This window comes from Sebastes umbrosus, chromosome 4 (genome assembly GCF_015220745.1).
Source record: "Sebastes umbrosus isolate fSebUmb1 chromosome 4, fSebUmb1.pri, whole genome shotgun sequence".
Lineage (NCBI taxonomy): Eukaryota > Metazoa > Chordata > Actinopteri > Perciformes > Sebastidae > Sebastes > Sebastes umbrosus.
In genome coordinates this window covers 38,771,201-38,784,120 of record NC_051272.1, presented here as the reverse complement: position 1 = coordinate 38,784,120, position 12,920 = coordinate 38,771,201, and the positions used below count along the sequence as shown (strand labels likewise).

At 43.8% G+C, this 12,920-nt stretch overlaps 1 protein-coding gene across 15 annotated transcripts in view; it reads right to left on the bottom strand.

The window, feature by feature from the left end:
* The window catches only part of mical2b (microtubule associated monooxygenase, calponin and LIM domain containing 2b), a 130,611-nt gene that overhangs the window by 7,054 nt on the left and 110,637 nt on the right, over positions 1–12,920 (bottom strand). For 13 of the 15 annotated variants that reach the window (XM_037766156.1, XM_037766163.1, XM_037766167.1 and 10 more), the window contains 5 exons: positions 12,213–12,356; positions 6,680–6,730; positions 3,396–3,517; positions 715–951; positions 356–531 (listed from right to left, as the gene is read on the bottom strand). In XM_037766156.1, coding sequence (XP_037622084.1) covers positions 356–531; positions 715–951; positions 3,396–3,517; positions 6,680–6,730; positions 12,213–12,356 — 730 coding nt within the window. Of the gene's footprint in view, positions 1–355; positions 532–714; positions 952–3,395; positions 3,518–6,679; positions 6,731–12,212; positions 12,357–12,920 lie in introns of those variants that run through there. The other 2 variants (XM_037766160.1, XM_037766175.1) reach the window with 2 other exon arrangements.

Sequence of the window (12,920 nt, the reverse complement as noted above, 5' to 3'; positions counted from 1 at the left end):
GCATATTGTTTTATGCTAAATTCAGTACCTGTGAGGGTTTCTGGACAATATCTTGTTTTGTGTTAACTCATTTCCAATAATAAATATATACATACATTTGCATAAAGCAGCATATCCACTCCCATGTTGATAAGAGTATTAAATACTTGACAAATCTCCCTTTAAGGTACATTTAGAACAGATAAAAAATGTGTGATTAATTTGTGATTAATCATGATTAGCTATTGACAATTATGCGATTAATCACGATTAAATATTTTGATCAATTGACAGCCCTAACTTTACACAAATCTTGCCTATAGCAGCTTTAATGTGTTGCTTCAAATAAACTATGAACAAAGTATTCTATACAAACATTGTGAGTGCAGTGTTGGACCTGCTGGAGGGATTGGTCACACTAAATGTCCTCCTGAAGGCGTTTGCTATAAGCTGGAAGGCTGAGGGGGCCGAGGCCGAGGTTTGGCTCTGGGATGGTTCCCCGTTCTGGCCCGAGTCTGTCTGAAGCTTATCTGCTTCTGTCTCTGCTCTTACCTGATAAAACATCAGAGGACAGATAAAATGTGGAATTAACTCCTCTTATCTAGCTCACATCGCTGTCTTTGGACCACTGTGTTATACTGGAAGGACTAGTGAGAGATAAAGAGAGAGAAATGAATGTGCAGGCATATTGTTCTCCAGAACCATTAATATCGCTGCCTTAATAAATAACTCCACCTGGTCCTTATGTTGATGTGTGTATATGGTGTTTGTGTTAATCGGAGCTTCCTCTGGTGTGAGCTGCACGTCCCAGTTCAGCAGCTTCTCTTTCTCAGCGACAGATAACATCAAGCGTTTCTTTGGTGAGGACGAGTTGTTGACCATCTTTATTGTAGCTGAGTGCTCTTCGCTCTTCTCACTTCCCTCTGAGGGATTCTGGGTATCTGCTGATGTCTTGGAACCGACGTCAGAAATCTGAGAAAACAGGAATCACAGGGTTATTAAAAATATCTATGCAATGCCATTGAATTATGCAGAATACATTGCTTTTACTCTAGTCACACAATTGTCAATGATGACACTGTTCTAAAAGTACATGTACACTATATGTGGCGTGTGTCCAGTAGTGTTGTCACAATACCAAAATTCAGACTTTGATGCAATACCCTACCTAAATATCTGGATACCGATACTGAAGCGATACCACGGCAAAAAATCTAAATCATCAGGAAAAGTAATGGAATAATAGATGACAGAACATGGAACTTGATTTTAAATTAAAGGGACTGTTTGTACGTACACGTATAAATGTACCGGGTCGGTGTCCCATGCGCGCTCGCATATGCGCGCTCGTGTGTGGCTACGCTGTTCAGACTCCCTGTGGACACGTACCATCAAACTCCAACACAAACTACACGGAAGCACCAAAACCTCAAAGTAATATCTAGTGAAGCCCGTCTGTTAAATAGTGTTGGCCGCGGTCATAGTACGCGGGGGAGACCGTAGCTTTGGTCTCCAGGACCGGAGTCTCTGCTGTACTCTGCTCCTTTGCCTGCTTGTCTTCACTCAAACACCGTGCGCGTTCTCGCTCCACCTCACGTGCATGCGCGCACACTCCACACTGCAGAAGAGTTAGTTTAGCTCTGAGAATATCTAGTGAATGTTCAGTGGATGTTTGTGTAGAAATAACTGCTGCAGCTCCTCCAGACCAACAGAGGTTTCCCATGTCTTGTGAAGTGACGGGGGCTCCGCAGAGAGAAACGTTATCGTCTCCGGCCGGGTGCCGGTGTCTCCCCTGTTCCCTCCGGCCGCGGTCGGGAGGCTGAGGCAGGAAAAGCCAACACTAGGATCAGCATTGATTCATGGAGACCTTCGTCTGGTCAGCTAACATTACTGCCAAGCAGCTGAAATATAGAGTGATATTGTGCTTTTAGCTGACGTGTGTCGCCTCACTGTTTCGAGTGATGCTCGTTCATGTCTATGTAGAGCGAGCACAAGCGCGAGCCCGACGCTGACTTTAGTTGACTTAACGGCCACAGGTGTCGCTGTTAACAAGCATTTCTGATTCTTACAAACAGTCCCTTTAAGTTTATTTTTTAAATATTTTTTAAATATTTTTTAAATATTCCTTAATACTATTTTTTAAATGTCTTTATTAAAAAAAATTAAAAATGCTAAAATCAGGAAGACACCACAGTAACTGTAGAAAGAGCTGTGTTGTGTTGAAGTGGTGTGAGGAGAGAAAAGAGTCACTCTCACCGGATTTTCCTCTCCGTCCATCTCACGTTACAGAGACACTACGTAATGATGCACAGCGAGCCGGTCATTGTTGTGAAAGAATCCCTGACAGGGCGATTCTGCACCCCAACGAGGAGCCCTGAAGGGGATTCTTTCACAACAATGACCCACTGTACATTATCCCACTTATTACACGGCTACTTACTGAAGAAATCAATAATCTGTCTGCTATACATAACGGTCTGTTATACATAGCAACGGTCTGCTATACATAGAAACGGTCTGTTATACATAGCAACGGTCTGCTATATATAGCAACATAGCAACGGTCTGCTATACATAGCTTGCTGTACATAGCAACGGTCTGCTATATATAGCAACGGTCTGTTATACATAGCAACGGTCTGCTATACATAGCAACGGTCTGTTATACATAGCAACGGTCTGCTATACATAGCAACTGTCTGCTATAGAGAAATTACAGACCGCAGAACGTCGTGATTAACCAATCAGAATCGAGTATTCAACACAGCCATGTAATAACGTAAAATAATACTTTAACACGTGCACTTTGTTGGATTATGTGTTTGCAGGAGATGTTTGGACAGATTCAGAAAAGATGGTAATGATATGAACGGTAATTAGAGCTGCACTGTTATTTCCTTATTTTTTTGAAGGGAGTTGTGCAGATAGAGACCCCAGCTCAGAGTGAGACTGTGGTTCATGACCTGCTTTCATCTTCACTAGTTGACTCCATCCTCCTGGTTATCACTGCAGTTTACTTTTTGACCGCTTGCTTCCACCGGCAGTAAAGTTATAACTTCCTGCTCCTTAGTGTTCCCAATCGTGATGGCGTACTCTAAAGCACAGCGCTGCACACACACACACACACACACACACACACACACACACACACACACACACACACACACACACACACACACACACACACACACACACACACACACACACACACACACACACTCACACGGCCCCGCGGTCGCACATTGATGCAACTCACAGCTCCTATTTAAACACTGTCATTCTTAAAGTACCGGTACTAATAAAACGGGGTATTGTACTGTTTTTAACAGCAGGGTATCATGATACCTTTCTAGTATCGGTAAACCGTGTAACACTATAATATCCAGTTAATCTAGAATAAATTCCATGTGACATACAGTGTGGTTTTCTGCTGAAGTGATCTCCTCAAATTCAGAGGCCGCCTCAGGAACAGTCTCTGGTCCATCCTTGTCCAGAGGCCAGCTTCTGTGGAAGTGCTTGATGATGATCAGAGGGAAGGCTGCATGAGGGCACAAAGTACACTATTAGTTGTTTGTTTGAGACGGATGGACTCAGAATTTATTATGGCATCTCACGCTCGTCCCTATGGAAGTAGAACATGCGACTTACAATAAGTAAGTCGTTTTCAACAACTGTGTCTGCCAAATGAATGTAATGTAATGTTATGAAATGGATGTTAAAACAAAATACAAATAGGGCTGTCAATTGAAAATATTTAATCGGGATCAATCGCATGATTGTCCATAGTTAATCATGATTAATCGCAAATTAATCACACATTTTTTATCTGTTCTAAATGTCCCTTAAAGGGAGATTTGTCAAGTATTTAATCCTCTTATCAACATGGGAGTGGACAAATATGCTGCTTTATGTAAATGTATGTATATATTTATTATTGGAAATCAATGACCAACACAAAACAATAACAGATATTGTCCAGAAACCCTCACAGGTACTGCATTTAGTATAAAGAGGTCCCTTGACCTCTGACCTCCAGATCAGTGAATGTAAATGGGTTCTATGGGTACCCACGAGTCTCCCCTTTACAGACATGCCCACTTTATGATAATCACATGCAGTTTGGGGTCAAGTCATAGTCAAGTCAGCACACTGACACACTGACAGCTGTTGTTGTCTGTTGGGCTACAGTTTGCCATGTTATGATTGGAGCATATTGTTTTATGCTAAATGCAGTACCTGTGAGGGTTTCTGGACAATATCTGTCATTGATTTGTGTTGCTAATTGATTTACATTCATAAATATATACATACATTTACATAAAGCAGTATATTTGTCCACTCCCATGTTGAGTATTAATAGTAGTATTAAATACTTGTCAAATCTGCCTTTAAGGTACATTTTGAACAGATAAAAAATGTCTTAATAATTGCAAAAAACTATGGACAATCATGCGATTAATAGTGATTAAATATTTGAATCGATTGACAGACCTAGTTGTGATGTATCCACTAAAATACAATCACTGTGACACATTAAAGGGATCGTTGGAGTGTTTCTCAGTGGGGTTGTATGAGGTACTTATCCACCATAGTCAGTGTATTATTTACAGTAGATGACAGTCGGCAAGCCCCCCCCAACTTGGAGGAACAGACAGGAGTTACAGCGTGGAAGAAAATCGATGTACTGCTGTGGACGGGTCCAGCAGCAAAACAGTATTTTAGACACCTAAAAGAAAGGCCCACCTAAAAAAAATCAATATCTATTCAAGTGTATGCAATATTTAGAATATTTTCGCCTCTTTACCTTACTGTCAGACAGCCCTTTCTGAGGGGGAACTGAAGCTGTTGTATTCATGCTCTTGCCAAAACCACCAAACTCCATTGTAAAAAACAGTAATTTGACCTCGTAGAACAAAGGGGTTGCTGGTCTACTGCTGGTCGGTTAGTTAGTTTGTGTTATTGTGTGACTTTGGTGAATCCGAACTAACCAAAGTCACACAATAACACAGACAAACTAACCGATCGAGGCAGTGGTAGACCAGCAACTCCCTTGCTGCCCCCGTCCACAGCAGTACATTGCTTTTCTCACGTGCTGGTACTCATGTCTGTTTCTCCAAACTGGGGGGGAACGTGCCGACTGTCATCTACTGTAAATAATACACTGACTATGAGTATGTACCTCATACAACCCCACTGAGAAACACTCAAACTCTCCCTTTAACCTAATATCACAGTGGTGATGCCTTATTACTGGACAAAACAAGCCATCTGATACAGCTGAGGCTATAGAGCAATGATAAACAAGTGTGATGGAACTTTTGGCAATGACTGCTGACAGAACAATACTGACCTCTAGTGTTGTACATGCTGCATTACAACAGTGTTCATATCTGCACTGACCTCAGACACAGTACAGTCACTGTGCAGTGCCTCCAGTAAGACAACTCTCGACTGACAGTTATTTGAATTATAACACAACATTCTTATATTTATATGTGTACACGTCACAGAAACACACACACATGTGATTAGTGTCACAGCCCTCTGCTTAAGACTGTGACATCTCTATCAACTGTAGCTTATGGAGGACAGAACCTGCCAAAATTAATAATAAATGAATAAATAAATACATATTTCATTAAATGTAGTAAAAATGATATTAAAAGTAAGTGTAGCCATTAATTAATTGATAAAATGTGACATAAATTGATATTTCAGTTTTAATTTGCTTCTTTATTTATTTATCTTTGTATTAATTCCCTTATTTATTTAACTTAAATGTATTTATTTTATTCATGCATATATTTTTCATTTATTTTATATATATTTTTGAATGTATTTATTTATGCACGATTTCAACTTTGCATTTCATCCCTTTTGTATTTCCCCAAACTTATTTATTTCTGTATTATTTTCTTTATATTTACACATTTCTTTTTACATTTCTTCATGTATTTCTGCCTGATTATGCAAATGAGTGGGCTGCCATTCAACATGTGGGGATGAAATGCAAAGGGGAAATCATGCAAAAATAAATAAATATATGAATAAATAAATACATTCAAAATAAATATAAAATAATTAAACATATAAGTGCAAAAATAAATAAATTAATACAAAATAAATTAATAAACTAAAAATAAATGCAAAAATAGTAAATAATTTAAATAAAAAAAATATACATTATATAAATAAATAAAAAATAAAACAAATTAAAACATAAGTGTCAATTTATGTCACATTTTATCAATTAATTAATGGCTACATTTATTTTTGATATTATTTTTGCTACATGTAATGACATATCTATTTATCGAGTCATTGATTAATTTATTTTGGCAGGTTTCGTCCCCCATAGTAATTGAGGCTAGAAGACTAATAAATAAGTAAGGGATACACACTATACATAGCAACGGTCTGCTATACATAGCAACGGTCTGCTATACATAGCAACGGTCTGTTATACAGAAATAGAAAACCGCAGAACGACGTGTTTGACCAATCAGAATCGAGTATTCAACAATGCCGTGTTATAAATACCAATATTATTTGATCAAACATGACAAGAAATCCCAAGGATTATACTTCACAAAACACCAAATTACAAACAGCCCAACTGACCAGGCACACAGGTCTCAATCAAATCAAAAATTGAATTGAAGATGGGAGAAGCAATGCATAGACAATTTGAGGTACTCACTCCCTCTGATCTTCCGTTTCCATCGATTATTCTGTTTGCTGTTGCTGTGATCTACAGAGACGGAGAAAACAAAATCAGACCAAAAAATAAGCAACCTGTTACATGATAACAGCACAAAATCCCAAGCCGGGGTCAACCTTATGTTCCCAGGGTCCTTGTTTTAAGAGACTGGTAAGGCAATACAATGAAGGGAGATGGACGTTTCAAATAGAGTTGAATGGTTGAAATCCATTCAGCCACTCTGTGAGGGTGTAGGTTTAAAGAGTATAACATCAGTCGGCTATAAGCTGTAGGTGGGTGCTTTCTACATAACTGACCCAGGGAAACATACATAACATGAAATGCTGTAGAGCATGACAGGAACGCCCCCTACTTTGAATGGTTTGTGCACTTATTTGGATATTGTGAATTTCTATATAGCTGCCTCGCTTTGGCAAAGAGTGCAGCCATAAATGAGATTTGTCTCTATTATGCGAGGCAGCTCCTTCCTATTAAAATGCTATGTAGCCTAGCTAAAAAAAATAAAAAATGAACATTTCACTACCAGCCTCATTACATTATTGGTATCACTGGATGTTGAATTGCTTGCTAGAAGCTAGCAAGCTAGCTAGCTTTGTTAAGTTTGAATAAGTACAAATTACCTATATTAATGTAACACTAAGCATTGCGCTCCAACTATTGGGGTATCACACTGCTCAGCCTACACGGGAAAGTTTATTCTAGGGTGATGAAAGGAGGCTCCGACTCCGATCGTCGAACCTCGGATTCAGAAGGAGCAATGTGGTTTCTGTCCTGGCCGTGGAACAGTGGACCAGCTCTTTACCCTCGCGGGGCTGTTGGAGGGGTCATGGGAGTTTGCCCATCCAGTCTACATGTGTTTTGTGGACTTGGAGAAGGCTTATGACCGTGTCCCCCAGGGAGTCCTGTGTACGAGAATATGGGGTACCGGGGTCGTTGTTACGAGCCATCTGGTCCTTGTATAACCAAAGTGAGAGCTGCGTCCGTATACTCGGCAAGTCAAACAGGTTTCCGGTGGTTGTTGGCCTCCGCCAGGGTTGTCCCTTGTCACTCACCCTGTTTGTCATTTTCATGGACAGGATCTCAAGGCGCAGCCGGGGGGGAGGAGAATGTCCGGTTCTGGGACCTCAGAATGCATCTCTGCTCTTTGCAGATGATGTGGTTCTGTTCATCAGACCGTGACCTTCAGCAGCAATGGGGCAGTTTGTAGCTGAGTGTGAAGCGGGCAGGATGAGAGTCAGTACCTCCGAGTCCGAGGCCATGGTTCTCTGCCGGAAACTGGTGGACTGCACCCTCCGGGTTGGGAGTGAGTCTTTGCCCCAAGCGAGGGAGTTCTCGGGGTCTTGTTCACCAGTGAGGAAAAAAATGGAGCAGGAGGTGGACAGGCGGTTGGATGCAGCATCTGCAGTTATGTGGGTGCTGCACCGGACTGTTGTGGTGAAGCTGAGCTGAGCTGGAAGGCAAAACTCTTGATGTACCAGTCCATCTACGTTTCAACCCTCACCTCTGGTCGTGAGTTTTGGGTAGTGACCCAAAGAATGAGATCACAGATCGTAGGGTGGCTGGACTCAGGCTTAGAGAGAGGGTGAGGAGCTCAGTCTTAGAGAGAGGGTGAGGAGCTCAGTCTTAGAGAGAGGGTGAGGAGCACAGTCTTAGAGAGAGGGTGAGGAGCTCAGTCTTAGAGAGAGGGTGAGGAGCTCAGTCTTAGAGAGAGGGTGAGGAGCTCAGTCTTAGAGAGAGGGTGGCTGGACTCAGCCTTAGAGAGAGGGTGAGGAGCTCAGACTTAGAGAGAGGGTGAGGAGCTTAGTCTTAGAGAGAGGGTGAGGAGCTCAGTCTTAGAGAGAGAGTGGCTGGACTCAGCCTTGGAGAGAGGGTGAGGAGCTCAGCCTTAGAGAGAGGGTGAGGAGCTCAGTCTTAGAGAGAGGGTGAGGAGCTCAGCCTTAGAGAGAGGGTGAGGAGCTCAGCCTTAGAGAGAGGGAGAGGAGCTCAGTCTTAGAGAGAGGGTGAGGAGTTCAGCTTTAGAGAGAGGGTGAGGAGCTCAGACTTAGAGAGAGGGTGAGGAGCTCAGTCTTAGAGAGAGGGTGAGGAGCTCAGCCTTAGAGAGAGGGTGAGGAGCTCAGTCTTAGAGAGAGGGTGAGGAGCTCAGCTTTAGAGAGAGGGTGAGGAGCTCAGTCTTAGAGAGAGGGTGAGGAGCTCAGTCTTAGAGATAGTGTGAGGAGCTCAGCTTTAGAGAGAGGGTGAGGAGCTCAGTCTTAGAGAGAGGGTGAGGAGCTCAGCTTTAGAGAGAGGGTGAGGAGCTCAGTCTTAGAGATAGGGTGAGGAGCTCAGCTTTAGAGAGAGGGTGAGGAGCTCAGAGATAGGGTGAGGAGCTCAGCTTTAGAGAGAGGGTGAGGAGCTCAGTCTTAGAGAGAGGGTGAGGTGCTCAGTCTTAGAGATAGGGTGAGGAGCTCAGCTTTAGAGAGAGGGTGAGGAGCTCAGAGATAGGGTGAGGAGCTCAGCTTTAGAGAGAGGGTGAGGAGCTCAGTCTTAGAGAAAGGGTGAGGAGCTCAGTCTTAGAGATAGGGTGAGGAGCTCAGCTTTAGAGAGAGGGTGAGGAGCTCAGAGATAGGGTGAGGAGCTCAGCTTTAGAGAGAGGGTGAGGAGCTCAGTCTTAGAAAGAGGGTGAGGAGCTCAGTCTTAGAGAGAGGGAGAGGAGCTCAGTCTTAGAGAGAGGGTGAGGAGCTCAGCCTTAGAGGGAGGGAGAGGAGCTCAGTCTTAGAGAGAGGGTGAGGAGCTCAGCCTTAGAGAGAGGGTGAGGAGCTCAGTCTTAGAGAGAGGGTGAGGAGCTCAGCTTTAGAGAGAGGGTGAGGAGCTCAGTCTTAGAGAGAGGGTGAGGAGCTCAGTCTTAGAGATAGTGTGAGGAGCTCAGCTTTAGAGAGAGGGTGAGGAGCTCAGTCTTAGAGAGAGGGTGAGGAGCTCAGCTTTAGAGAGAGGGTGAGGAGCTCAGTCTTAGAGATAGGGTGAGGAGCTCAGCTTTAGAGAGAGGGTGAGGAGCTCAGAGATAGGGTGAGGAGCTCAGCTTTAGAGAGAGGGTGAGGAGCTCAGTCTTAGAGAGAGGGTGAGGTGCTCAGTCTTAGAGATAGGGTGAGGAGCTCAGCTTTAGAGAGAGGGTGAGGAGCTCAGAGATAGGGTGAGGAGCTCAGCTTTAGAGAGAGGGTGAGGAGCTCAGTCTTAGAGAAAGGGTGAGGAGCTCAGTCTTAGAGATAGGGTGAGGAGCTCAGCTTTAGAGAGAGGGTGAGGAGCTCAGAGATAGGGTGAGGAGCTCAGCTTTAGAGAGAGGGTGAGGAGCTCAGTCTTAGAGAGAGGGTGAGGAGCTCAGTCTTAGAGATAGGGTGAGGAGCTCAGCTTTAGAGAGAGGGTGAGGAGTTCAGTCTTAGAGAGAGGGTGAGGAGCTCAGCTTTAGAGAGAGGGTGAGGAGCTCAGTCTTAGAGATAGGGTGAGGAGCTCAGCTTTAGAGAGAGGGTGAGGAGCTCAGTCTTAGAGATAGGGTGAGGAGCTCAGCTTTAGAGATAGGGTGAGGAGCTCAGAGATAGGGTGAGGAGCTCAGCTTTAGAGAGAGGGTGAGGAGCTCAGTCTTAGAGAGAGGGTGAGGAGCTCAGTCTTAGAGATAGGGTGAGGAGCTCAGCTTTAGAGAGAGGGTGAGGAGCTCAGTCTTAGAGGGAGGGTGGCTGGACTCAGCCTTAGAGAGAGGGTGAGGAGCTCAGTCTTAGAGAGAGGGTGAGGAGCTCAGCTTTAGAGAGAGGGTGAGGAGCTCAGTCTTAGAGAGAGGGTGGCTGGACTCAGCCTTAGAGAGAGGGTGAGGAGCTCAGTCTTAGAGAGAGGGTGAGGAGCTCAGTCTTAGAGAGATGGTGGCTGGACTCAGTCTTAGAGAGAGGGTGAGGAGCTCAGACATCCGGAAGGGAGCTCGGAGTAGAGATGCTGCTCCTTCACCTCTAAAGGGGCCAGTTGAGGTGATCAAGATCCTCCTGCCCTGGTTTTCCGGGCACGTCCAACTGGTAAGAGGCCCCGGGGTAGACCCAGAACACACTGGAGAGATTATATATCTGGTCTGGCCTAGGGGTCCTCCAGGAAGTGCTGGAAAACATTGCTGGGGAGAGGGCAGTATGGAATTCCCTGCTTAGCCTGCTGCCCCCAAGACCCGGCCCCGGATAAGAGGAAGAAAATGAATGGATGGATGGATGGATGGATGGATGGATGGATAAGCAATTATTTAGCTTAGTTTGTCCCACTTGTTTCATCAAAATCATAAATAATGGTGAAATGATTTAAAAATATGACAAAATATGAGTTAAATCCGAGGCTGCTTAGAACCGAATGCAAAGCCACTGATTTGACTGTCACGAAAGGGAAAATAAAGTTACTGGACAAAAAAAAGTAAACTAATGATCTACGTGGGCGTTCCTGTTCTACGTAAACTAATGATCTACGTGGGCGTTCCTGTTCTACGTAAACTAATGATCTACGTGGGCGTTCCTGTTCTGCCAGTTTAACGTTCTCCCTCCGGGAATATCAGGTTTTCTACTAATAACAGTCAGTCAGACTGTCATATACTGTATGCAGCACAGTACCTTTGTTAAAGGGACTGTTTGTAAGAATCAGAAATGCTTGTTAACAGCGACACCTGTGGCCGTTAAGTCAACGAAAGTCAGCGTCGGGCTCGCGCTTGCTCGCTCTAGATAGACATGAACGAGCATCGCTCAAAACAGTGAGGCGACACACGTCAGCTAAAAGCACAATATCACTCTATATTTCAGCTGCTTGGCAGTAATGTTAGCTGACCAGACGAAGGTCTCTCCATGAATCAATGCTGATCCTAGTGTTGGCTTTTCCTGCTTCAGCCTCCCGACCGCGGCCGGAGGGAACAGGGGAGACACCGGCACCCGGTCAGAGACGATAACGTTTCTCTCTGCGGAGCCCCGTCACTTCACAAGACACGGGAAACCTCTGTTGGTCTGGAGGAGCTGCAGCAGTTATTTCTACAAAAACGTCCACTGAACATTCACTAGATATTCTCAGAGCTAAACTAACTCTTCTGCAGGGTGTAGTGTACATGAGAGCGGAGCAAAAGAGTGAGAACGAGCGCGGTGTGTGAGTGAAGGCAAGCAGGCAGAGGAGCAGAGTACAGCAGAGACTCCAGTCCTGGAGACCAAAGCTACGGTCTCCCCCGCGTCCTCCGACCGCGGCCAACACTGTTTAACAGACGGGCTTCACTAGATACAACCAAGAGGTTTTGGTGCTTCACTGTAGTTTGTGTTGGAGTCTGAGTCTGAACAGCGTAGCCACACGCGAGCGCTCATGAGACACCGACCCGCAATGATTTATACGTGTAAGAAGTAACAAACAGTCCCTTTAATAGCTTTGAGAGACAGAATAACTTTCTTTAGGTCACTCAACCAGAAACAGTTTGTACCCAGTGCTGCATATTTTGGGGGCTTGAAAATGAGACCACATACACAACTGTAGAAGCCACACTAACCTTTGGTACTGTCCTGGCTTTGGCCCTTGGCCTCTCGAGCATCTTGTGCTGTATCATCCAGAGCTTCAACAGCCATCTCTGTGTCTTCAGGAACTATTTTCTGACCTTTATCAAGCTGCTCTGAAAGCAAGCTGGACGCCCCACCTGCAAATAAAAACAGTATGTGGCCATTAAGTTTTCACTAGCTTTGAATTAATGTTAACCTGTGTTACAGTAAACATAGCATTCATGCATAATGTCTCATTGGGAGTCTGTTTCAGATCAGGCTGGTACTACACTTCTTGTGTACTATATTATCTAAAACATTCAGTGTAGCATGCCAGGTACCAAACAAATACATTCATGTTAGGCAGCAAACATATCCTAATATACGTTTCATATAGTAAAAGTACTTATTGAAAATAATGAATACAGTTTCTGCTTATGAAAGTGACACATGCCGTATAAAAGAGCACTCAAATATTAATTTCTATTTGCAACACAAGCACTGATAAAATACATGTTCATAGCAGTACTCACAGAGTAATGGAGTCAACATTGTACAGAATCTTTCCAAAGGTGATTCCACTTGGTCACAGCAAAGAATGAAATATCTTCATACAACCTTTGTATGCAGTGTGCCATTAGATAGCCAGACCTTTTATTAAAGAGGACCTATTATGCTCATTTTCAGGGGCACACTGAACTGTACTGTTCTAGTAGTTCTAC